General features: G+C 50.0%; 2 protein-coding genes and 1 pseudogene across 5 annotated transcripts in view; 2 read left to right on the top strand and 1 right to left on the bottom strand.

Moving 5' to 3' along the window:
* The window catches only part of USP4 (ubiquitin specific peptidase 4), a 38989-nt gene extending 22908 nt beyond the window's left edge, over positions 1–16081 (top strand). Inside the window, exons 11-22 of one of the 3 annotated variants that reach the window (XM_033131726.1) lie at positions 673–897; positions 1663–1746; positions 2661–2755; positions 5024–5215; positions 5854–5942; positions 9226–9453; positions 10766–10836; positions 11060–11178; positions 11486–11635; positions 12677–12780; positions 14958–15046; positions 15404–16081. In XM_033131726.1, the coding sequence (XP_032987617.1) occupies positions 673–897; positions 1663–1746; positions 2661–2755; positions 5024–5215; positions 5854–5942; positions 9226–9453; positions 10766–10836; positions 11060–11178; positions 11486–11635; positions 12677–12780; positions 14958–15046; positions 15404–15565 (1608 nt within the window). In that variant the 3' untranslated portion in view covers positions 15566–16081. Of the gene's footprint in view, positions 1–672; positions 898–1662; positions 1747–2660; positions 2756–5023; positions 5216–5853; positions 6011–9225; positions 9454–10765; positions 10838–11059; positions 11179–11485; positions 11636–12676; positions 12781–14957; positions 15047–15403 lie in introns of those variants that run through there. The other 2 variants (XM_033131727.1, XR_004425426.1) reach the window with 2 other exon arrangements.
* On the bottom strand, positions 8083–8154 carry LOC117037356 (uncharacterized; annotated as a pseudogene).
* A 178-nt stretch (positions 16082–16259) lies between the features above and the next one.
* Positions 16260–19946, top strand: C17H3orf62 (chromosome 17 C3orf62 homolog). 2 transcript variants are annotated; one of them, XM_033131743.1, is made up of 4 exons: positions 16260–16397; positions 17055–17469; positions 18283–18374; positions 19378–19946. In XM_033131743.1, exons 2-4 carry the CDS (start codon positions 17060–17062, stop codon positions 19641–19643), a joined length of 768 nt encoding a protein of 255 aa, XP_032987634.1. In that variant the 5' UTR covers positions 16260–16397; positions 17055–17059; the 3' UTR covers positions 19644–19946. The 2 variants fall into 2 exon arrangements, with proteins under 2 accessions (XP_032987634.1, XP_032987633.1); XM_033131742.1 differs by having other exon boundaries at positions 16280–16426.
* Positions 19947–25731: the final 5785 nt, after the last annotated feature.

A 25731-nucleotide genomic window follows, 5' to 3' on the forward strand; every position in this document is an offset into this window, starting at 1 on the left:
TCAGAAAGGGCCAACCCGGGGTGCTCCCTCTGGGCGTCTTCCAGTTGGAGTCTGTGTCTCAGTATAATTTCATTGGTGAATCAGAGACCGGGACACTGAAAGCTATAAAGTGTCTGTAGTGTGGGCTCTTGAGATTATTACAGCTGTCATTAAATCCATCTATGATTATTAAAATAGTTTGCTATTAATATTATTAGGGTATTTGCACTTTTTACCTTGATTTTCTGATCTGTGAAAAGGGAATTTGGTAAGTTACCTTGTCACAGTGGAATCATTGATACGAATCTTTTAAAGTAGCATTTACATCTTAAAGGGAAAACTGTCAGTTCCCTGAACAATGATACAAGTTAAAACCTCACTGAAAGGACTTTGGAGCAGGGAACCAGACAGGAGGCAGTCCTTGCCCTGGGCATGTCCACGTGCTCATGAAAAGACAGACAGATGCCTTAGATCCTATGTCACCAATTTGTTTGTGATTGGGTGTAGAGCTGGCGTGTGGTGTGAGCATGGTACGCTAAGAGCACGGTCCTAGCCAAGGCTGGCCTGGACCAAGCTCTTGGCTTCACAGACTGCCTCGTGGTCTATCTCAGATCTTGCTGTCAGTCATTCTGGATGCAGGGGTAAAGGACGGGTATTGAGAATGTCTTATTGATCCTCCTCCTCTTCTTCCAGGTCGTCGCAAAAGAAGCCTGGGAGAATCATCGGTTGAGGAACGACTCTGTTATTGTGGATACGTTCCACGGCCTCTTCAAATCTACTTTGGTTTGTCCAGAATGTGCTAAGGTTTCTGTGACTTTTGACCCATTTTGCTATCTAACTCTCCCACTGCCCTTGAAGAAAGATCGAGTTATGGAGGTCTTCTTGGTACCTGCTGACCCTCGCTGCAGACCTACTCAGGTAAGAGACTTGGCATCCTCGTGGTACCTCTTGTTGTGAGTGGTCTTCAGACCAGAGTGGGGCTGCTTCCATCTGCTGCATCAACTCGAGCACTTGTCTCTGAAACCCACTGGCACTTGCCTAAATGTGTGCCCTTGGCTTCCATCGGACCTTTGCGTAACCTGTTGTGAAGGTCCTTTGGGCTTCTCTGTCACTTTTTCCCCACGCTCCATTCATTCGACGAAAGCAGCCTGGCTGATCTGTTCAGTGGCTCTTGAATCTGAATGTTTAGGACTCAGAAGCAGGGTACTTTCCTTGGTTAGGTTACCCCTAAATCATCTGGGAGACCTTGGCCAGACCAAAGGGCCAGATGGGAGGTGTGACCAGCAGGTCCAAGCATCTAGCCCTGCTCATGGCTCACTGCATGACTGTACTGCAGTCTCCTGGCTTTGGTTTCTTCATCTGTCAGGGAATATGACATGCAGGACTGGTTGGCAATTTGTATAGTTTAACAGTTCTTTAAAGAACATAGTTAAGAATAAAATAAAGGAATGTTTAAGAGGGAAAGAGCTCACCCCACACCTGCGCTACTATCTGAGCAGAGAACGAGGTGCTGGTACAGAAGACCTGCCTGTTTGCTCTGCAGGCCGCTCACCTGGACCCTGACCTCACTCTGTGCACTGTTTCTGGAAGGACACCTCTGCCTTCCGAGGTGCTTGCTCTTCCCGGCTCGTCTCCCCCCCTTTGCGGAGCACCCTCGTCACCTCTCCCATCTTGCCTTTGCAGTACCGCGTGATCGTGCCGCTGATGGGGGCCATGTCTGACCTGTGCGAGGCTCTCTCCAGGCTGTCCGGCATCGCTGCAGAAAACGTAAGGCGGGCTGGGCAGTGGCACTCGGCTTGTTGGGGTCACTTCAGAGTCCTTTGGAGTTTATTTTCTACCTTGTAGCCACTTTTGGGGGGTAGTTCTTATTTGCCAGCGCAGATGTGATTATATCTGGATGCCTCGGATCCCTGACCCTCGCTCACTGTGCTCTGTGGCTGAGACCATTCCTGCCAGCCCCAGGGAACACAATTTTTCCTCCATTGGTCAGAGGGCCAGGAGTAGGGCTCTGCTCTCAGCTTTACCACCCTTCCTGCAACCTCTTCTGTCATGTGAGAAGCTGGAAGATTTTTCCTGCCCTAAACTCCATACCTCTGTGGAGTGACATTGTGATGTTCCTGATAGAAATCTTTATTTAAAAACAGCTGCCCATCTGGGCTTTCTGCTGAACCTGGCCCTGTGTGGAAGTGGGGAAAGTGAAGACCTTCCCTTGCATGAGGGCCCATCCTCCTGGATGCTCCCAGTCCCTCCCCTGTCCTAGCCTGGGTCATGCCCTTGCTCCTCCCCACTCCTCTTGCATCCCTGCTGGTATCAGGTGGTTGTGGTAGTTGGGTTTTGGTCTGTCTGCTATATGCTGAGGATGGCTTGGAAACTTTTAGCCCCAGGGAACCCCCAGGGGTTTCTAGATAACTACCAGTCTCTGGTCAGTACTCACTCCCCACCGTTCCTGCCACTCAGGGCAGATTCCATCATAAACCTTGGCTCAGATGTTAGCAGCATGTTTTTTACTGGAGGCAGCCATGGTGTTCCCCCTTGGGCCCTGGCCCCTGAGCTTTGGGGCTGGTAACATGATGGTCTCTCTGGAGGCAACGCTCTAGCACATTATTTTCATTTGTTTCTGGGTTTTAAGTAATGGCACTGTTAATGCATCCTGTAATATTTCTGTTACTCTTGGTTCTTAGATGGTGGTCACGGATGTGTATAATCACCGGTTCCACAAAATTTTCCAAATGGACGAAGGTTTAAACCACATCATGCCTCGGGATGACATTTTTGTGTGAGTACTCAGCAGTTTCTGCTGCAGGGTCGAAGGAAACATTCTGGAGGCTTTGCCTTGTTGGTGCAGAGCAGAAGTCCTGGCAGTCGGTGCCCATGTGATTGGCCCTGATCCCTGGGTGCAAGACATAGGTGTTAGGGAATTGTGGGTAGCCGTCTGTGCTAAGCACCTACTGGCACTTCAGAGCTGGATATTCCAGATAACTCTCCTCATCGTGAACACAGCCTTTTGTCAACCGTTGCTACCCCTTAAGATGGCCTGTCCTGTGGTCCTGCACATGGTCTTACTGTTAGAAATGCCTTTCTCAAGAAGAGTCTGCTGTGTGAGGGGCATGGGAAGACAGAAGAAGGGACGTGGGACAGGGAGGGTCTCGTCCTTGCTGCATGCTATAAGCAGCAGATCCTTAGACAGATGCCATCTCGGAATGACAGAGAGGGTTGATTTAAAGAGCCTTTCTCAGCTCTAACACTGGTAAGCTCTGAGGCTCAGTTTTCTCATTCCTGTGGGGACAGTGCACTTAAACTCCAGCTGGTCTCCTCGGTCCCTCCCACGTCTTCTTTCTTTAAGGCTGCGCCTTGTAATTTTGTATATGTCCCTCTCCCAGCTAGATGGGGTGGAATGCGAGCTTGCCTGCATTCCCAGACAGCCCCTTGCCCAGGGAAGTTTGAATGTGTACCCCATCCCGGCTCTCTCTCCCTGATCGCCTCTCAATAACTTGCCTCTGCTGAGGAAGGTTTTGGGGATTTTGTTTTGTTTTAGTTTTTGGCCGAGGGACAGTAAACAAAGGAGTCATCTCCTTCTCTTGACTTCTAGGTCACTCTACAAGGAATAGTTTTTGACCATGTCTAGGATCCTAGTTCTGTTCAACTTGCACAGGCTGCCTCCCCACTCATAGCCATCTTCCCTCACTTTACAAATGGAGGGCTCCCAGGCTCATACTGGGGTGCAGGGCTAGGGTGTGACCTCAGGTCCTTAACATAGTCCCCCCTCAATTCTGGAAACTGTTTGTACACACCTGAGCTAAGAAGGCATCACCCCATGGGGAGCTTGGCAAACCGCCATCACCGAAGGACATTTCAGAGGGCTTGAGGGCTAACCAACAGGAACTCAAATTAGTTTAAAGATGAATTGATAATTGTCATATGAAAACACCCAATAACCATGTGGTGCACTGTGATTCTTAGTTATTTAATTCTCACTATCACAAAGCAAGGTGGGGCATTGTGTTGTCTATTGAGTAAACAGACTCAGAAGTTAGGGTGCTTGGCCTGGTCCCAGCAGCTGGAAACTGGCAGTGATGGACCTGGAACCTGGGCCAGCCTCACTCCAAGGCCTGGTTCCTCACCTTGATGCTAGATCACTGGGTCCTTACCTTAGAGCACACCTGGACATTTTTGTGAATTTTCTTAGAACTCCCCCTGCATTTACTACTGTCAGGACTGTTTGCCAGGCATCTGGGGAGGGGTGTGTGTGTGTGTGTTTGTGTCAGTAGGTTTCAAAAATTGAATCAGTAAGTTTGTGTCTCCCCCTATAGGAAGAGGGAAAGACTACAGTCGGTTGCCAGCAATTTTGGTAACACCTGTTCCAGGATAAAACATCTATAAATCTCCTCAATCCCATGTATTCACTAAGTAAGACACATTTTTCAAAATCATTGATTTCTATTTAGCAGTTTCTTTGGTTATCTCTGATTTTTTTTTTTTAAATTAGATATGATTCTTTTACTTCAGTGTTTTTAAAAGAACAAAGATGGCAAGCAATTAGTTTTATAAATCAGCTTCCTCATTTGAAATAAAAAGTCTTTGGTTAATGTTCTAGGGGTGTATATCTTTGTACAATTTTTTGTTTCATTAAAGGGCTAGGCCCTGAGAATGCCTTTTTAAAAGTTGAGCTCCTTGGTGACAGAAGATGAATTTGGTGGCCGGGCACCCTGTGTGCCTTTGTGTGTGGAGTGACAGTCCAGATGACAGTCGTCATCTGTGCTGAGTCCCAGTTGAACGACCAGAGAATTGGAGGCCATGGTTGGGGGAAGGAGGATCACGGTACCCCGAGCCCCGGTTATGTAGGTTTACGTTGTGCTGGCAGTGACCCTCCCTGGGACTCTTGACCAAGCCTCTAGAATCGTCTTGAAAGTGGTTTCTTGCCTTTTGTGCTAAAGTATGCTCTGTCCTAATAACCATAGTCCTGGCCACCATGTAACTGCAGCTCACATGTCTGTCACTCATAGGAACCTGCTTCTGAACTTGCCCTCTTGTGTCATTGACACAGGTACGAGGTCTGCAGCACCTCCGCGGATGGCTCAGAATGTGTCACGCTTCCGGTCTACTTCAGGGAGAGGAAATCCAGGCCGTCAAGCACTTCCTCTGGGGCAGTGCTGTATGGGCAGCCACTGCTGATTTCTGTCCCCAAGCACAAGCTAACCCTCGAGTCTTTGTACCAGGCTGTTTGTGAGCATATCAGGTTGGTGACAGGAATGTGATTGGCTTGTTATCTAAAATCAAGGTAGGCCCAGTAGTGGTAGTGACTGCCCCCAGCAGAGTGCCTGTGTTGATGTCGTGTGCCCACATCTGTTAGAAATGCAGCTGTGCCAGCCCCTGGCAGGGCCAGGGCAGGTGCTGTTGGGACAGGATACCCGGCACATCTTCAGCACCGTGAAGCTGGGCAGCTAAGCCTTTGGTCCCTGGAATCCTGGCTGTCAACACCTGTCAGTCACCTGCTTTAGGGAGTCTTGTGCATTCTTCATGGCATTTTGGATTTGAATATAATTTTTAAAGTATTCCGCTGTCATTCTGAGGCTGATAATTAATGTGACTGGGAAATGTCTTTTAAATGATGGTGCTACATGTAGGACATTTGTGGAAGACTCGAAACAGACCTTCTCAGAGTCCCCAGTGACTTGGTAGTGAGACATCTACCTCTTGGGGGCCTCTCAGTTTCTGGAACTGCTGAATCATCACAGGGTTTTAAAGCCCTTTATACACAAATTGCTTTGCAAATAGCTGAATATATAAATTATGGACTACCTCTAGCTGAGTAGTGGAGAAAAATACGTAAATGTTACAGCTAACAGTTTTTCCCCCCCCTTTCTTTCTTTCAAGCCGCTATATAAAACAGCCACTGCCTGATGAGTGTGGCAGCTTGCCCTTGGAGCCGGGGGCCTGCAATGGCTCCAGGGGCGGCTGTGAAGGTGAGCGCTCGCCACGCTGTGGGGCTGTGACTGACCAAATCCCTCCTGACCTCCCTCTTCTTCCAAAGGTGTTGTACACGTGGGACAGGGAGGCTCTGAGGCTGGGGTGGGGGCTCTGCCTAGGGAGCAGACCTGGGAGCTGGCTCTGCTGGTGCCCACTGTCCAACTTGGGCACCTCGTGGAATCTTCTTAGACGTGTAGACTGAGCCTAGCAGGACTGAGCAACTTGCCCAAGGTCGTGAGGCAGTCAGGATTTGATTCTGATCTATTGGGATTGCAAAATGGTTGCTTCTCCAGCACTTGACGACCTCCATGACCCAGCCTCTATCAGCCTCTATTGGCCTTCACCCATGACCGTGGTATAGCACTGCCCAGGGGAGGACAGGAGTCCTGGCCAGCCAATCAGGAGGCAGAGAGAGGTTCTCTTGGGCGTATCTTTCTACCCAGGAAGCTACAGCGGTGGCTGACTAGACAGGTCCTGCTATGGGAGGGAAGAGAGCCATAGTCTGAAAAGCCTTGGGATAGGCTCATTGCAGGATACTCAGAGCCCTTGCCATCCTCCTGTGGCCGGGTGCTCACAAGCTCGTCTCTGACCGAGGAGCCATATCTGACCTGCACTGTGGCTGACACCCTTCTTTTGGGGGCCACGTGAGTCAGTGGTTTTATTTCCATAAAATCGTAAATGTCCTCCAAGTTAGTGCCAGAAATTCTCATTTGTAAATCCGAAGGCCCAGATTTCTCTGACATGCACCGTCCTGGAAAGTGAGAATTGACATTAAAAGCAGTGACCACAAGGCTGTGTCTTCAGCGGGTGTTCAAATTGTTATTGGTGTTTTAGTTGGAGCATTTATTGTCATCGTATTCTTATCCTGGCCCAACATATCCTGTTCTCCCACTGGGACGAACAGAAGTGCATTCTGTGCACAGGTCCCACAAGCAGAGGTGTCGCAGGGGTAAGGGTAGTCTCGGAGCAGACTTGGTGACCTGTGCGTTCTCAGTGCTCTTGGAAGTTGAGGCCCTGTGATTCCCAGCTCAAGGTGTGGGTGGACTTGGTCTAATCACTTCATACTTCTGAACCTTGGCTTACTCATCTGCAAAATGGGATGGTAACACCTGCCTCACAGAGTTGAGGTTACAATTTCATAAGATAGTTAGAATACATGGCACGTAATAGACGACTAAGAACACCACGTAAGTATTTGCTGTTGTCATAATTAGCCACGCTGCTTAGACATTCCATCTGTCAGTCTCCTGTTCAGGAAGAATTACTCCCTCCTTTTGAATCCTGTAAGTGAGTCTTGGGGCATAGACTTCAAACCCTGTTTAATTAAAATTAAATTTAAAGCATTTCTAACCACTTTACTGCGGTGGCTCCTTGGTGGCTGTCTCCTGCTCATTCTCTGAGTGACCTTGGCAGTTGCTGTCAGTGGACCCTGCTTTCTTTTCTCATCCTGTGATACACACTTCATGACATTTAATTCTGACAGCATTAGCAGAAGGTTCCTGAGATTGTCCAAGTAACTGGCTGGTAGAAGCACAGCCAGGGATGGCGTTCTTACAGTGTCAGGCATTGTTCATTCACAGTGGGGCTGAGGCTCCCGGAGAGGTGGCAGGCAGGGTAGGGTTTCACTCGGGAGTCTGGGAGTGGGGCAGGCTTACCTGGGTGTAAAATGGGCAGTGCCATTGTCTCAGGAGTCACGCTACCTGGTTGGGAAAGGAACATCCCCGAGAGCTGGGCCTCGCAGCCTTGTGCAAGCTGGCCGTTTCGGGGTGGTGCTAACAGGGAGCCACTTCACACCACTCATCCAACGCCATGCTGTTTCCAAGAGGAAACGGCACTGTCCTGGGACCGACTCGTCCTTCCTAGCGAACCCCAGGACCATCTGTCCTTGAAAGAGGATTCTGACGTAGAACAGCCTCCTCTCAGAGTAGAACAGCCTCCTCTCAGAGTCTCCGATTCTACTGATACTTCCCTGGATGTAGAATAAATTCATATTCTAAATCTTTTCATCCCGTTACTTTATATCACCTGTTGGAATTGTCCTATCTTTGTTGAAATTACTTACCTGATAGCTTAACTTTCCCCTTCAGCTGCCCAACAAGTCTGATGACTATATTCTTGGAGCTTTTTTATTTTTCCTTAAGTATTGAACGCTTCACGAATTTGCATGTCATCCTTGCACAGGGGCCATGCTGATCTCTGTATCGTTGTGTTGCCGGAGTGAGCACTTCTTGGAACTTTTTTTCTTTTCCCCTTATTTTTTCTAAGATTTTTTTTTTTTTTTTAATTGGGGAAGGGAGCAGGACTTTATTGGGGAACAGTGTGTACTTCCAGGCCTTTTTTTCCAAGTCAAGTTGTCCTTTCAGTCTTAGTTGTGGAGGGCGCATCTCAGCTCCAGATCCAGTTGCCGTTGCTAGTTGCAGGGGGCGCAGCCCACCATCCCTTGGGGGAGTCAAACCGGTAACCTTGTGGTTGAGAGCCCACTGGTCCATGTGGGAATCGAACCGGCAGCCTTCGGAGTTAGGAGCACGGAGCTCTAACCACCTGAGCCACTGGGCCTGCCCTGTTGGAACTTTGTATTGCAGCCACATAAACCAGTTCTGGAAACACCTGGGAAATTTACTCATCAGCGTATGTCTCTAAAATGCCTCTTAAAACTCATGAAACTCAGCAATATCAAATGAAAATAGAAAAGAAAGGAGGAGAGGACCCTGTCAGCTGTGTTCCTGGGACCCATCGTAGCAGTAGCTGTGGGAGACATCAGTAAACACTGGTTGAAGGCACAGCCAGCAAATGTTTCTTGTGGAAGAGCTGAGGACTTTCACTCAACACTGGTGTTTATTATAATATTGAAAAGCTGACTTTTCACTTGCACTTCTTACCAAACTGTTTTCTCGAGTGTTGAGTGCGTGTTTAATTTCGGTCCTTTTCTCTCTGTGGGCCTGATAATGACGTCGAGAGTCAGACTCCGTGGGGTGAAGCCCAGTAAACCACAGGTGGTGAGGGGCCAAGTTTAGGACTGGCAGGACTGCCGCTCACTTTCTACCCTTGGGCGGCTCTCTGGGCCTCCGCTTCCTCATTATGGAACAGCACTGCCCACTCTGCCTGTCTCCCGGCTTGTGCGGGGCACCTCAGGTGCCTTGGAAATGCAGAGCCGTAGATGTAGTTCCGCATACACAGTACAAGATCTGGAAGGGAGCACCGCGGTTACGTAACAAATACAATTTTTGACATTGAGGCGGTGGCAAATTATATGCACATTACTTTTTGTTTGTGTGCCAGGAGAAGATGAGGAAGAAATGGAGCACCAGGAGGAAGACAAAGAGCAGCTCTCAGAAGCGGAAGGCAGCGGGGAGGCTGAGCCAGGCAGTGACCGTGGGGAGACTGCCCGGAAGACCAGCACAGGTCGGCCCTGCCCACGAAGGCTTTTCACCTTTAGCCTGGTGAACTCCTACGGAACAGCCGACATAAATTCACTTGCAACGGATGGAAAACTACTTAAACTCAACTGTAAGCAGTTCCTCTGACCTTTCAAATGGCTTTTTGGGGACCTAAGTTCTACTTGAAAACACTAGCTCTCAGTACTCACTGCTTTGGGCTCTCATGATCTCCATGTAGCTTCAGGAACACACATTTGTGTGGTCCTTGGCACGAAGCTCCCTGACTGTCAGAGAAAATGCACGCGCGCACACCGTGGTAGTCAGGCTTTTCTCTTTGGTCCTTGATGACTTCAGATGGAAGTGCGCTCTCCCTCTGCTGGCACCACCTTTCACAACCTTTGCTGCGGGTTGATAACAATTCTTGTGCATCCCCTCCCCTTCCCGTGGTAGTGCTCCCCCAGACTCGTTTCACTTTATGAGAATAAATGCATTTTTCTTTTGTTCCATAAGGATACTCATGAAATGTGACCCATCTGGAGGATGGTCATGGGTTTTGTAGTCTTTCTGGTCCCTGGAGCCTGTCATGGGGCCTGCCCTCCAGGTGGAGAGAGGCATCCACGCGGGTGTGGTGTGCGTTGTGTGTGACAAGCATGAGTGGACGGTGAAGACGCCTGCCTGGGGTCGGGAGGGGAGCTGCAAAAGCATCTCTGTGTCTTCTAGCTTCCTTCATTGGAGAAGAAATTAGCTACATGTCCTTTAGCTAGCTAGCTACTGGTAGCTCTCTTTTCCCCCTTTGTTATACCTGTTTAAAAATATTTTAAATAACAGCTTTATTGAGATATTGTGCATTCTATCTCTGTCTCTGTCTTTGCAGCTCCCGCCTCTCTAGTACAGTGCTTTGCAATTCCCAGCTCTTTTCTGGAACGCCAGTCTTTGACTCCTCCCCTCACTCTTCCTCTCTCTTTCCTCCTCCCTCATGCTGTGGCCTGGAAAATACTTCCAGGCACTAAGTAAGGGGGGAGGGGCATGTGGCATCTCCTTGTTTGTTTTCCATCTCTCAGGTGTCTTACTCTTGCTCTGCCTAATATCCAGTGTCTGAAGAACAGTTGTTTCTCCTGTTTTGTCAGGTTTTCTCATCGTTTAAGGTGGGAGGGTAAATCTGGTTGCTGTTACTTCATCTTGACCTCTGCCCTTTCAGAATTCTTTATAATCAGCACCTTTGGAGCTTGTCTGTAGCACTAAGGAAATCTTTGCCAAAGGATTTGGGGACCCAGGGATTCACAGCTGGCTAAAGGCAGGGCGTTGCTCTTGGCAGTGGCTGGTGACGGGTGAGCAGGTATTGATGGTGCAGTCTGAATGGGCCTTCTCACTGCTGTCACCTGAAGAGCCTCTCCTGTTGCTGGCCATTCAGTAACGAGTGACACTTTTGTTCTCCTCCACAGCTCGATCCACATTGGCCATCGATTGGGACAGTGAGAGCCGGAGCCTTTATTATGATGAGCAAGAATCTGAGGTAGGTCTGCTCTGGATGTGTGTTCGGGTCACTCTCAGTTCCGTAGCCATTTAACAAGTTATACTTCAGACTGAGAATGACAGGCACTTAAGAGATTTTGTCATCATCTGTTCCGAGGCTCCAGAAAGTACATTATATTCCAGGCGTGAGAACTCGTGGGGTTGCGGCTCAACCTGGTAAGATCTTGTTTCCCCAGCAGAACTCGGCCCTTTGTTCCTCACAGGCCTTCGAGAAGCACGTGAGCATGTTGCAGCCTCAGAAGAAGAAGAAGACTGCCATGGCTCTGCGAGACTGCATTGAGCTCTTCACCACCATGGAGACGCTTGGGGAGCACGACCCCTGGTAGGCAGCGCCCCACTCTGGGCAGGGTCACCCACGCACACTAGACTCCAATCCACTGGCCCAGTGGTGTACGTCAGATCCCTTTGTGTTTGGACGTGTCGCTCTTTTACATGGCCTATCCTACAACACTAGTCTTTCTGTGTGGATCGTTTTTTCCAGACGAAGAAAGACATCACCCTGTTTTAGAAGACGACTCAGAGCCCTGCCAGCCCCAAAGCACTCAGACCAAGTGCAAGAAGGGACGTGGGCTTGCTGCTCGTCCCCAGCTGGAGCGCCCTCCCCACTCAGTGGAGATTTCTCTTTTCAGGTACTGTCCCAACTGTAAGAAGCATCAGCAGGCCACAAAGAAGTTTGACCTGTGGTCCTTGCCCAAGATCCTGGTGGTGCACCTCAAACGTTTCTCCTACAGCAGATACTGGAGGGATAAGCTCGACACGGTTGTGGAATTCCCAGTCAGGTGGGTCCCTGGGCAGCAGTGTTATCGGGAGAACTACAAGACAGGAGGACGTTGGTCACTGACTGGCCGAGGGTTTTCTGCGCTGGGGTGTGTATGGCCGGGTTCTAGGAGGTTAGGCTTCAGCTCACTTCACCTGCCCGTCATCCCACGTTTGGGGAAAATTCTCCAACAGAAGAACTTCCCCAGGCTCGGGGTTCTGCTGGTGATATCGGCCACTGCTGGTTCCCCTCTCGAGTCCCTCCTGCCTCCTGCTTGACTTGGTTTTCCCATGTCATTGGTCCTGGGGAGCCTGGAGTCAGCAGGTCAGTGCAGGCACAGTGCTGCTTCTCATTCACGGGTTCGAGGCAACCCGGAAGTAGTCTGCTGGGGTGCATTGGATTATGGGGGCCACGGGTGGGGGTGCAGACCCACCTGCACCTGTCCCTGGAGTAGAGATAGAGACTAGGACTGGCTGTCTACTCTTGTCCTCCCACGTCGCACAGTACAGAGTGTAACTGACAGGAAAGTAAGGCACCAAGAGAGGCATTCCTCCATGAAGTGCAGTTTTTAAAGTGCTTTGTGGGGAGGTGGATACGTGCATGTATCTATCTAAGTATAGACTGGTAAGCGGGAGTATGTAGGGAGTGGGTACGTAAGTCTTGTACAATTCTTTTGACTTCTTTTGTATGTTTGAAAATTTCAAAATAAAATATTGGGAGAATGTTTCTGGGGCCTGTTTTCATATTTAGCTTAAATTTTTATGGCACCAATCGTAATTTTGAGAGTAGCAGCCATTTCTACATAGTTATGCAGCCGTCACCATGTGGTCTGAGGTGGGAGTTACCCAGAAGGCCTCCTCTCTTTTCTAACCTGAACTTGTCAGTGGTCAGAACAGGACTTCTGACCCTGGGCCCCTCCTGTCATGGTTTGTTCATTCCTCCAGCAGCTGGTGTTTGAGCGCCTCACTGTGTTCTAGCCTGTTGCATAAAAGGGGTTGCTGCGTTACTCCAACTTTCTCTGAGTTGAACGTATTTAAGGGCTGTTTTTGTGTTTTGTGCTCAGAGGTCTGAACATGTCCGAGTTTGTCTGTGACCTGTCAGCAAGGCCGTATGTGTATGACCTCATTGCCGTGTCCAATCATTATGGAGCCATGGGGGTTGGCCACTGTAAGTACTGGCATCTGCTTCCTTCTGAGATCTTGAAATGCCCTCAGCCAGGCACCTCTCACCAGCCTCTCCCTGTGCCCCGAGCACTGCACTCACAACTCCACGGGCCTCGGCCTCTTCCATTCTGCTGCCCTTTCATTAAAGAGCTTTTGTGGTTTTCATATTCTTTAATCCAGTAATCCTACCTCTGGGAATTATCCTAAGAAATGACTTGACATTGGGCAAAGCTTTATGCACAAAGATACTCACTTATTTATAGCAATGAAAAATTAGTCACAGCATTGGTGATTAAGAGTTGGCACTACTCTCCATTCACTTGATGGAAGAGCTCACAGCCATTGCAAAGTGAAATTAATGTGGGCAAACGCCGGTGATTTGTTAAGTGAAAACTACACACACTTACGTCATTACAGAAGGTAGTATCACAACTATGTTAAAACAAAAAGCAAAGAAACCGATTGGGGGTGGGGAAGCTTAAGAGTAGAGACACCAAAATGTTAATTTTACTCTTTTCTCTTTGCTCATTTTTATTTTTCAAAATTTCTGTGTAGTGTATGTTTACTTTTATAATGAAGACAGACAGATCTAGTACATTTTGTTACCTGCTTACGGAAAGGTGTTAGTAACGTTGAAATGAGGAGCTGTTTCCTCATGTCTCCTCTACTGCATCAGCACTGTGCCAGCTGCCACCACAGCCAATGTTAGGGCCCCAAAAGGTGATGCCACGGGAGGTGTCAGCTCCATTTATGCTCACAGTGGATTACGGAATTGCCCCGAACCCTCTCCTTCTCCCCTATACTGGTAAGCTGCTTCTGTTGGCCCAACAATCTGCTGTCCTACTCCTCTGTTCTTACTGTGTCACCTACTGGCTCCAGATGGCTGCTCAGTCTCCAGCCCTCAGATCTACATTCTATGCCATCAGAAGAAAGGGAAAAAAGAGCAGGACCTCCCCTTTAAAGCAGACCTCCCAGAAGTCCCCTTGGCTCTTGTACAGACATTGCAGTGGCTGTAACCTGGTCACAGGGCTACATCTAGTTTGAGGAGTGGCTGGAAAATAAAAATTGTGTCTGTTTGAAAATGGGGGCTCTACTGGAGTGGTGGTTAGCAATCTCTGATCACATCACATGCTACAGCTACTTTACTCTTTGACACCTTTTTTCTCCCCAGATTGACTGATAGTGTGTCCGTGCTTGCTGGTCAGATGCACTTATTTTTAATTGCCATTTTAGCATTTAAACAAACCACTTGGGCATGTTTCTTAGTCTCCATATGCTTCAGTTTTCTCATCCATGAGGTTAGGCTTGTTGCGTGAGGGCCCACGTTGGGTCCACAGTTGGGTCTCCCAGATTGAGATCCCCCGTCACTGTTAGGCCGAGCAGACACAGTGGGGACAGGCGCTCGGCACCGTGTGCCACCTTCCCTTTGCTCTTCCCTACCCTTTGCACTAGGCACCCTAGTGAGGAATGGGGTAATCACATGGCAGGTGGAGACTGGAAACCACACCTCCACTAGACTGTCATTCTTAGAGTTTGGAGCAGGGTGGAGCAGGCATTGGACACTGCTGTGGGATTGCTAGTGTAAACACATCCTGCTTGGAAACGGAAATGAAGACAGGAAGTGTTGGCTGTGGGGAGTTTGGATCGTGAGGCACTGGTGCAGACTCTTGACTCACTGTTTTAGAGAAAGATAAATTGAAGTCGTCTGCCCACATCCCAACTCTGCAAACCCACATGCCCAGTGAGTCCCTCAAGAGGCAGGAGTAGCCCCCGCCTGGACAATGGGGGAGTTTGACTTGGCGTGTTCTTTTGAGAGGAGAGCGATTGTTTTGCTTAAATCTTAACATCTCAGCAACTTTTATGGATCCCCCGGCTCTGGATTATTGTTCATGGCCATCTTGAAAATCGATCGGGATTTCTCTGTTTGTTTTTTAATTCATTTCCCAAAATTACAGTTTAAAGCATTGGTCCCTGACAATCCATTTTTCAAGCCTAAGAGAAGGAACATTTTAGAAGGGCATGTGAGTTATCTTTGGGTTGTTAAGGCAAGCTGTAAATTACTTTTAATTTCAGGGTCTTTGTTTTGCTTCATATTTTTGGAGTGTTGTTATTGGTTAGTGCAAGCCTAATAGGCTAGCCAGATTAATTCTCTGGTGACTGTTAAAGTATTGTTTTTGGCAGACACTGCATATGCGAAGAACAAACTGAACGGGAAGTGGTATTACTTTGATGACAGCAATGTGTCCCTGGCCTCTGAAGATCAGATAGTGGTGAGTAGGCCCTGATATCTGTGTCCTTCTCTTTACTTGATGGATTAAAGCCGGAAGTCTCCAGGCCAGTTGGTTGTTTAGTCATCCTGATGTGACAGTGGGACCAGTGGGTAGAGAAAGAGTTGGCTGCCATTCCTTCTGGTACCCTCCACAGGGCACCCGCCCTGCCCAACTCCGTCTCGGGCAGGGTCAGCACGAGTAGCCTCAGGTGGAAGGGCCTTCCGGCTGCCTGTGTGTGTGGACGCACAGGCAAAACACACCTCTCAAGGGGTGTGTTTTGAACAGTGAGAAAAAACTGGGAAGAATGGGTGATTTTTTTCCAACCAGTGAATGCACTTTTCCTCTTTTGTGTTTTAGACAAAAGCAGCTTACGTGCTGTTTTACCAGCGTCGAGATGATGAGTTGTATAAGACGCCTTCACGCACCAGTTTTCCCGGGCCCTCTGATGGAGGGACAGGGCGGAGCAGCGCACAGCAGGGCCTGGGGGATGACGAGGCTTGTAGCATGGACACCAACTGACGCTGACGCTGCCTCTGACCCACCACCCGCAGCACCAGTGTAATCCCCCCGGGGACATCTTTGACCCTCTGGAGACTAGTGTCTGGTTTAAAAACCAGATAAGGAAATTCCCTTCTTTTATGAGCAGAAGAAAGAAAAAAAAAAAAGACCCTGTTTGCTCAGAAGGGTTATGTCAAGAGGCTGAGTTATTCTTCTTTTTAAACAGATGGTGAAAAATTGCTATAAAACCTGTAGAGCTACAGAGTGGGGGTTGGGCAGGGGGCACCCAGTGGTGTGTCTGATGGGTTCCAAAGACTGGAAAGGAACACACTGAGTCTGGTGTGGCCATGAGGACGAGACCTGCTGCAGGCTGCACTGAGCTCCTGGATTTCTGCTTCTGGTGCCAATTACTGGTCAACCCAGTAGTCTGCCCATGGTAAACCAGGCCTCAAGTAAACTTGATGTCCCCTTCTCCCTTGCTGTGCCCTGTGATGGGTTTATGATTCCCTAAAAATTGGCCACTGAAGCCCATTTCTGTTTCCCTTTGAGTCGTCTTTGAATTTCCAGCTACCCCTAATGAAATGAAGATTATTTGGTGTGAGGGTCATCTGCCCATCCATCTCTGTGGAATCTCGCAGTTCCGTTATGTCCCCCGCCATCCTTGATTAATTGAGACAGCTGGATACTATGTGGAACTTTCATTAGCAATCACAAGAGTTGTACACAAAACTGTTGAGTACCTTGGCCCATCCACCGCTTTCTCTCCATGTTGGCTTGAAACCTGGAACCTTCTTGGGAGTTTGTCAAGCCTAGTAAGGGCTCCCTATCTTGCCGACTTTTGCTGAGAAGTGAGGTACCAGTCTTTCCCTTCCATGACCTCTGGTAGGCCTCCCCACCCCTGCCTTTCCCACCCCTGCCAAGGTCCCTTGGGTCACTTTACCCCACCCCCACTGGCCTTTGTCGTCGTGACCCGGAGCTCAAGTCCCCACCGCCTCTGTGTGGGAACCGGTGTTTCCCCTCCACGTGGGTTTAAAAAACTGTCCAGATTTTTTTTTTTTTTTGACCTTTAACCTGAGCTGCGGTTGGGGCCGCTGGTCTGCGGCTCGCGCACGCTCGATGGGGCAGTGACCGTTGGTGGGGGCGGGGGCGGGGGCGGGTGGTGGCTGCGGTGTGGCCACGCTGTTTCGTTGAGGACGAGGGAGCGAGGGCCTGGTGCGGTGCGGTCCAGAGTAAGGCGGCCTGAGAGCCGAGGGGCTGCGGCTGGATGGGCCCCACAGGGAGGCAGGGCAAGGGCGGGGCCGGGTGTCCCCGGGCTCCTGCGGGATCGCGGGTTCCTGCCGCCCACACGGGGAAAATGCCGGGAGTATGGGGTCCCCTGCTTCCCGGCCTGTAGCGTGATCAAGCTCAAATGCCCCATTTGGGAGTGGTTTACTACCTTGCCCTAGCGTTATTCTCGTGTTGGTCTGTACATTTCCAACGTATTACATAATAAAGACATGGTCGCTTTTAGGGAAAATGTCTGAAAAACTGAGAAGATGCAGGAAAGAGCTGACTGCAGCCATCGATCGGGCCTTTGAAGGAGTCAGCGATTCCCAGGAGTCCCCTGGCCGGTCGTGGCTGGAGCCCGACACCGCGCCCCTCTCCTTCCGCCGCCCGGTGCGCGGGCTGCTCTGCCCGAGGCACCCGCTGGCAGCCTGCTCATCTCCTGCTCCTTTCGCTCCTGTCCCGTGTACTCCCGAGAACGAGAGCCCTTCCTTTGCACCAAACCCTGCTCCAATGAGTGCAAAGCCACATGCTTTGTGCCCCCAAAGAAAACCTCTTACCAGCAAGGAAAACGTATTGCTGCATCCCTGCATTTTGGCACCTGAAAGACAGTTTTGGAGGGCGGCAGGCGATGGGGACAACTGGAGAAAAGACGGTCTGAGGTGATTCCAATTTGATAAGTTTCATAGCTACCATTAGGGGGGCCTCGTTTCTGAACAAATTGTTGAAGATCCTAATTGAGTCCCTAACACTGCTCCTGCCTGCCTTTGGGAGCTCTACGACTATATTTAGAAGTTCAGAGACTTCAGATTCTGGCCCAGAAAGCATGCATGGGGGGGGGGGGGGGCGAGGAGGCCTGGATGTCCAGCCAGTCCGGGAAAGCGCTTTGCAGTACCAAAGGAGTGCTGAATGCTCAAGAACCTGATTTTTAAAGCCACCTTATTTTTTATACCACAAAAACAAAATCCTTAGTTCTGGTGACTTGGCCACATTGGGAACAGACTGAATGGATGGTTCGTTTCATCCTTGTCTCTGCTCCCTCCCCTTGCCCGGAGCTTTTTCTACTAGCTGGGGTTAAGGTCTCCCCTAGACCTTTTCTCACAGGTAGCTTCAAACTGCCTGGCGCCCAGCACCTTGATTTAGGGCAAGGATAACTGTATGGAATGAAACTTCAAGTTCCTGCCATCTTGGCTGCCCTATGGGCAGAGAATGAAGAAGCCATTTAACTGGTTGAACTCTACAAATAGTTATACCGGTGTTCAGAGACATTAACCCTTAGTCTGTGATGCTCACCGGTCATTACAATGATGCCATTACTCACTGAGTGAGCAGCTGCCACTTGTCCTCTAATCACAAATGACAAAGTTACCAGGACATTTTTGTCTTTAAGATTAGCTAGCACTGCGCTCCCCTTCAATAATTCCTTGAAAGAGGACCTAATTCCCCACCTTTTTCTTTTCACCTGGGGGCTGCAGGAAGGATACGGAGAAAGATTTGAAGGTTGACTCAAACGTACCACTCAGCAATTCTGGCCAAGAGGTCACAGGGGACGTGCTTGAAATGATCGGTGAGTACAGCAGGCCGGCCCATCCTCTTCCTGGGAGGATCGGTCCTTCACACAGGCCCCTGCATTAGCAAGTGTCCTGTGACACTTTCTCACCCATGTACTTGGTAGGCTTGTTTTGCTCATGGCCGGTTCTGTGCATAGAGCTCATGGAGCTGCAAGCCTGCTGGAGTCACTTCAGAAATGTCTAGTTACAGTGATCCCTGGAGGCAGGGAACGCGGCCTCCAGGACTTGGTGGTTGAGCTTAGAGCTGAAGGAAACAGGACAGAGGCAAAGACGGAGGGAGAGCAGTCCAGCTGGGGTGGGTAACATAAGGTTAAAAGAAAGGTAAGAAGCCAGCAGCTCTGCTGTAATTTCACCACCCAGAGACTTGACGTAGTGCTCTACATCTGGTCAGACATGTTTTTGTACACACGCCTGTGTATATTCTGTGTGTGTATATTACGTGTGCCCTATTTGCAGGGACTCCCGTCACAGAGTGGCAAACAGTTCCTAGTTCAGGGCTCTGAAGGGCCTCCAGGTTACAGGGGATGAAAGGGAGGCCTGGTGAGGGGAGGTACATGCCCTAGACCACAAAGCAAGACCCCTACCAGCCCGCTGCTTTAGTGGATTGAGTCTCCTCTAGCAGCCTCTGCAGGTGAACTAAGGTCGCCACTCCTCTGCTCACCATCTTCCTCGGCCCTAGCCAGTGTCAGGCACATTCTGATTACTCTAAAAAACCCCCTTTTTCACACTGTCTTGTCTGGTGTGCGGGGCAGGGAGCTCCCTGAGAGCCGTGTGCATCTCTCTATGCTCCCTCTCACACCTCAGGGGCCTGGCAGTTGGTTGGGACTCAATAAGTGCCAGAGCCACCTTAGTATTTGTCACTGGCTCTGGCAGCCTGCCTGCCCCGGCTTTGCACAATCCCAGGGGAGTGGCCACCCATTCCTGGGTTTTACCTTGTGCTTGAAATGTCTTTGGGCAGCTCTCACTGGAATTGTAATGCCAAATGTTCTTATTTTTAAGACCATACAAGCATCCGAACTATTGAAGAATTAGCTGGAAAACTAGAATTTGAAAACCAGTTGAACCATGTGTGTGGTCGCGGTGAAGATTTGCCCTTCAAGGAGGAAGCCTGGGCCCTGCTCATGGACGAGCGCCCGCAGACGGCCTCTGAGGCCCACGCTGGCAGCCTCAGGCAGGCTTTCGACGATCACAGTGTCATCGAGACAGTTCTGGATTTGGAAGAGGACTACAATCTGATGACGTCTTTTAAATACCAAATCGAGTAAGGACAGTGGCTTTAGCTTTGATTCTTTGCAGCAGGAGGCGGAGGCTGACATTAAAAGCATCTGCACAGTTGTCAACAGAGGCCACGTTTTTCAAAGGGTTGACAGTCCCTGAATTACCACACGCTTGGTAACTTGCAGTCTTGTCCCTTTTGAGCTGAGAGACCTTTTTTTAAATTCTGTTGGCTTTGAAATGTTTCTTACGGTTGATTTTTTTTTCATTTTTCGTGACATCTGTTTTTTTTTTTTGATTGATGTTCAATATACCCAGTACTCAAGGCAGGTGCAAACCATGGGCCTCGGCCCTGTCTCTTTGGTGTTCTTTTCCACGAGCACCCGAAAAGGTACAGTGGCCACACCAGGTGGTTTAGTGGGCCAGCCGCTTTCCGGCCAGCTCAGCCGCTTGGAGGGCCCGGGGCTCAGAAGGGCCCTGGCCTCAGGCCCGCTGCCACCCTCGCGTGCTTCCCGCTCCTTATAACTTCGCACACAGGGCTGCCTTCTTCCTGCGTGGGCCCCATGCCCTCCTCATGTTCAGACCAACCCCCGCATTCCTGCCCCTTCCCTCTTGGTTGTGTCAGAGGGGCTGGCAGCATCCTTGGTCCCCTCCTGACAGGACATTCCCATGAGGCCTCCCCACCACACCCCACATCAGACACCTGGGTCCTCAGTTGAGGGAGGTGGGGAGGGAAAGGGAAGCACAGGTCCTGCCCCTCCACCTTAATGTCTGAGCCTCCTCCGTCCCACTCCAGGCCTGGAGGCCCTGGCAGCCCCTGCTGGGGCAAGACAGGTGGGGAGTGAGGGAGGGGCCGGGCCCCTGCCCTCCGGAGGTCGGCATAGCCCCCAGAGCTTAGGGCTGGCTCCAGCCCCACCCCTGAAAAGAAAGCATCTCATCAGAAATTATTTGGATAAATCGCTTAAAACCATGATGTTCTTTCAGGAAACCTAATAAGCTGTTCGGCAAGGTTTGATGCCTTGAAACTGACTCTCAGGGAACTGCCACCTGCTGGACTCATGGGGGGATGGGGCTGAGGAGGCTGAGTGTCCCCGGGCGGATTGGAAGACCCACAGCCCAAGCAAACCAAAGGGCTGGGGAGGAATGCCCAGTGGCCGAGCCTCACCACCCACCATCTCCTGGCCATCTTTTAAGCTAGTGACCTCAGCAAAGGGCAGGCTGTAGAGCCGGCGACACCCCTTCACCACAGGTCAGGTGATTCCTCTGAGCTCACAGGTGGAGACTGCACACCCACTCCTTAGGGGGGCAAGGCCAGGCACCTGCCCACAGCCTGAGAACTAGCCCTGGCCACTTTGTGGGGGGGGGCTTCCCCTGCTTGGGGCGGAGGGCAGGACTAGGCCAACCCAAGGCCCCTCCCGGCCCCCTGACACTCAGCCCCTGCAGGGCAGCACCCTCAGTAGGAACTCACAACCTGTGGAGTGGGGTGTCTGTTTCTTCTTCCTGAGCAGGAAGGACAGGAACAAGTGAGAAGAAATGCTCCCAGCATCCTCCACTGCCCTGCTCAGATGGAGAAAGGGCTGTCTGGATGGAGAGATGGCAGGCTACTTGATCTTCCAAACACCAGGTCTCATAACAGTGTGTTCCAAATAATATGTGTTGCCGTGAATACTCTCCCACAGCGGAGGTGGAGCTTAAAACCCACCCCCTCCCCACCCTCAGGATGGAAGGGAAGCTAGACCTAGTGACTGACTTCCCCGGAATAGAGTAGCGAAAGGGGAAAACAGATTTACACGAAGAAGCCTGAAGGTGAACTCCACCGTAGTGTCCCCTGGGTGTCACCCACCCCTGCCCTGACAGGATGCGGTGAGAAGGGTGCTGTACCTCTCTGTGCTGTTCTTACCAAAAACTCACATCCCCAGTCTAATGAGACAAACGTCAGGCAAACGCAGATTGGGAGATATTCTACAGGACCCTGGCCCGTACTCCGACTGTCAAGGTCATGGAAAACAAGGAAAGACTCAAAACTGAAGGTGACACAATGACTAAATGCAGTGTTGACATTCTGGATTGCATCCTGGAACAGAAAGCACATTACGGAAAGACTGGTGAAATCTAAATAAAGGCTAGAATTTAGTTAATGTATTTGTTAGTTTTTAGTTTTGACAAATCTGCCAGTTATGTAAGATTAACATTAGGAAAGCTGGGTGAAGGTATATACAAACTCACTATCTTTGCAGCTTTCCTGCAAATCTGAAGTTATTCCAAAATTTACAGTGTATTTGTTTTTTAAAATGCAATTGATCCCAAGTTGGTGAAAAATGTGTGTATGAGCACACGTGCAGGAAATTGTCATGGACAGGACAAGGGGGGGCTTTAGTTTTCTTTTTTTCCTGTATTTTTTAATTTGCAATGGACATGTTTGACTTCTGCAGAAAGAAGAAATAATTTGTTTTAAATCCTCACTTCTGTGAACCAGCCACGGGAATCCCTCACCAGGTGACCTTAAGTGTCCAGGGACTGGGGCAGAGGCCAGGGCCCCGCCACAGGAGGGCTCAGGGGACCTGACAAGGGAGTCGCCCATCCCTGAGGGGCCAGAAGCTCAGGTCTCACAAAGCTGTTTCTGGGAACTCAGTTCCTGCTCCTTCCAGGCACTTTGCAGAAGGTGTGTCTGCTGGGAATGGGATCTACTTCTAGAAGACTGAAAAGAGGAACTTTTGGGGTAGCCCTTGGGAACAAGGGCCAAGCCTGGTGTAGGGGTGGGGAGGAGGGAGGGTTCAGCCTCTCCCTGGCCTCACAGACAGATTTTTATGTGAAAGTTCAGATTTACCACAGGGGCAATTTATCCCGAGCCCTGGAAGGACAGCCTTGCCTCTCTGTAGAAACACAGCTGTTCGGTAAAGCAGGTGAGCCCTGTGCTTCTGGCGTGCCAGTCCCAGGTCAGTAAGGAGCGTCATTTCCCTGCTGCCACCTACTCCCCTCTCTGCAGGTGCCCCAAGGAGACCTTCCTGCCTTTGTCACCTGCATCAGTGCAGCGGGCAGATGTGTGTTCCTCCGCGCAAAGCCAGGGCTCGGGGACTGGGTCTCCGGGATTAGCCAAAGGGGTAACAGGAGACTGAAACATTTATTTTAATAAAACTTCCCCAGGTTTGCAGGGTGCTGGGACCAAAGACTTCCCTGGGAGACGCTAATATCATAACTGAGGAACTAAAACTGTTTTACGTCATTCGGTTCTCTCCCCACTGCAGTTCATCCTGGCAAGCCAACCACTGAATTGTTTCCGTGGAAACACCAAACTGCAATTTGGATTAGCAGAATCAAAATAGAAACAAGGCAGTGCCAAGAATAAATAAGAGCACTGGAACCTGCTAGTCACAAACTGCGAATTCAAGCCACAGCACAAGGCATGTGAGAAGCGGGTCCCTTTAGGCCCCTGCCTGTATCCCACTAGTGTCGATGCTGAAGCCACTAGAAATCAGCTCTTTATGCAGAGTGGTAGGCTTTATAGTGACACTTCAGGCAGGAGCCAGGTCTGTAGAAGCGCTGAGGCGAGGCTTGTGGGCTGGTGGGGGAGCTGGGGAATAAGGGATAGGAAAGGAGGTGAGTGAACCGCCCAGGCCACAGAGCTGAGGCCTGAGAGCAGAGCAACAATTCGTTCAAAGGACAGTTAGGATGGCCATGGGCGGGAAACGGAGACCCGGCCCAGCGCAGTGAGGATTGCAGTGTGTCCCACATTCTGGCCATTGCTGTCTAGACACATGGGTCTAGACCAGTGTCTGAACTCTCGCCAGGTGAGCTCTGGGCGCCCTTCTGCTTCGTAAGCCTCTGTCTCTGTGTGGCTCTAGCCAGCACAATAGGGCACGGAGGCCTGTCTTCTCATCTCGGGCCCTCAGGCTTCCCCCTCCCTTGCCTCCTGCTCCCCTCACTAGAGGAATAGGGGAGCTACCTCAGGACCCACCTGCTCTGGCTCCCTGGCACTGTCCTGGACCCTCCACTTCCAATCCTAGGGAAGCGTCCCAGGGGACCAGAAGACCAGGAGGAAGGTGACAGACAACCTGGGGCCCGTGCCCCTCACGTTTGCACCCGGGAATGTGCTGGTAGCACCCACCTCATCTGGGGACTTGTGAGCTGTTAGCGATCAAGTGGATACAAAGGCTTTGCCAAAGAGTCTCCCTGCTCCAGAACGGCCAGGCCAGGGGCTCACCTGGCACCGGAGTGGCACCGCCTCTAGGTGAAGCACGAGGCCTTTAATGTGGCAGTGAACGAGGCGTGCAAATGCGGGCGGCCACCACGCCTGCCAAGGCTGGCTGGCATTGCGGGACCACCTGAGGCTCTGGCAATTTGCTTTCTCCCTGGAGTATGTAGAAGGACATTAATATTTTAGGTTCCAGTTAAATATTTATAGAGCGAGCAAAGTTTTACTCAGGAAATCTTGACAATGGATCCTAGCCCTCGTGGGGATGGATCTGTGGCAGTCCAGCTAGAAAATGCTGGATTTGATGAAGAGTTTTAGCCTAAGGCCTGGCATGAAAAAATGTTCAAAACTGCTCAACTCTTGTAGGAAGCAGCTATTTTCTTTTTTTTTAAAGGCAGAAAGGCTGTTGTATTCTGGGCACTTTGTGTGGAGAGCGGCCTGGGAGAGATGCCTCATCAGGAGCCCTTTGGAACTTCTGAGACAAAACCCAAAAAAGTCAAGTTGCAAGGGGAGGCTGAGAGTCTGCCTTTCAGGACAGGGCTGCGGGGAGCTGTGTGAGTGATGAGCCCGCAATCTCTTCCCACAGGATGTGTTTATCAAATGTGTACGCGTGTCAGACACTGTCCTGGATGCTTAGTGGACACGGGGAGGAGGCAGACGCTGCTCTTCCAGTTTATATGTCACTGGGCAAGGCGGTAAAACACTAGTATACACATTAATACATCCTTTCGGATGAAGCTGTATGAGAAATAAAAATGGAGCAAGGGAATAGGCCCTGAGTACAGGGAGCTTCAGAAGGGGAGAGGTCAGGAAAAGCTCTCTGTGGGTGACATTTAAATTGACACTTGAATGTTAAGACAGTGAGGTGCTGCCGCGGCTTCATGTCCATCCTCAGACTGTCTGGAGTTGTATCAGAGGGAGGAGCCCCTCGGTGGCTCTCTGGGCCCGAGGCCCATGGACCTCCCACCACATCGGCTCCTGTGTAGCCACATCTACGTGTTCCAGGGACGCGCCTGGGTTGTGTCACACTCACCAAATTTGGCGGGAACATGGGAGTTAAAAAAAAAAAGCCTTAGGAATAAAATAAGAAACAGAATATCCTTTTCTGACAATTGCCAGAGACAGGCAGTGTAGTTTTAATTAACCCAGCCTTGTAAGGAGATAAATTTACTGCTCAGGCTACAAAAACACGCAGGTCATGGAACATTGAGTCACTCTGACCTTTGACTTCATGACATAAATAAAATAAAATACTTCTGAAGAAATACAAGAGTTCATAACCCACAGCAGAATCAGAGAACAGAGGGTCCTGCTTTGGCATTACAGTTGCACAGCCTCTTCAATGCGAAGGCCATGGTCATAAATACTATGGAGTTCTTTCAACAGGTCTCAACTTTGAATTAAACTGATTAAACTTTTCAACTTAGAGTAATAAAAGATTTCCAGATACAGACCCTCTGGTCTGCAAGCTTCATGCTAACCGCTCAGTTTGGGAAGTTTGGGAAGACCTGGAAGGAATCCCTGGCGTGCCTGAACCAGCAGGGCAGGCAGTGGAAGCTGGTGGAAGGTGGGTGAGGCAGACCCTCGGGCGGGGCTGCTGCCATCGCCTGCAGCTCCCAGCTGGTGCCTGGGACCCCTGCCAAATGTGAAGCAGGCAAACTAAACTCTGGGGCTTCTGTGGGATACACACCCCTGAAAAGAAAAAATACAAAAATAAGAAATCAAGAACCACTGCATTTTATAATGGTTCACACAGAGGTCCCAATGTCATTTACTGTATGGACTTGAAAATGGGCAAATTCTGGAAGCCGTGTATCCCATGAAGATTTTTACTTTCATACAATAAAGGAAAACCAATCAGGTGTCATATATTCAAAATCATCTTGTGAGAAGCCTACGGAATAAAAACATGGTTTGCATCTTACCTATTTGATTGTCTTAAGTAA

This window comes from Rhinolophus ferrumequinum, chromosome 17 (assembly GCF_004115265.2).
Source record: "Rhinolophus ferrumequinum isolate MPI-CBG mRhiFer1 chromosome 17, mRhiFer1_v1.p, whole genome shotgun sequence".
Lineage (NCBI taxonomy): Eukaryota > Metazoa > Chordata > Mammalia > Chiroptera > Rhinolophidae > Rhinolophus > Rhinolophus ferrumequinum.

Excerpts from the sequence above, each read along its gene's own strand:
- C17H3orf62 (XM_033131742.1), top strand. Across the intron at positions 17,470-18,282 it reads TGGAGAAAAGACGGTCTGAG|GAAGGATACGGAGAAAGATT; the intron begins GTGATTCCAATT and ends TGGGGGCTGCAG. Across the intron at positions 18,375-19,377 it reads GGACGTGCTTGAAATGATCG|ACCATACAAGCATCCGAACT; the intron begins GTGAGTACAGCA and ends CTTATTTTTAAG.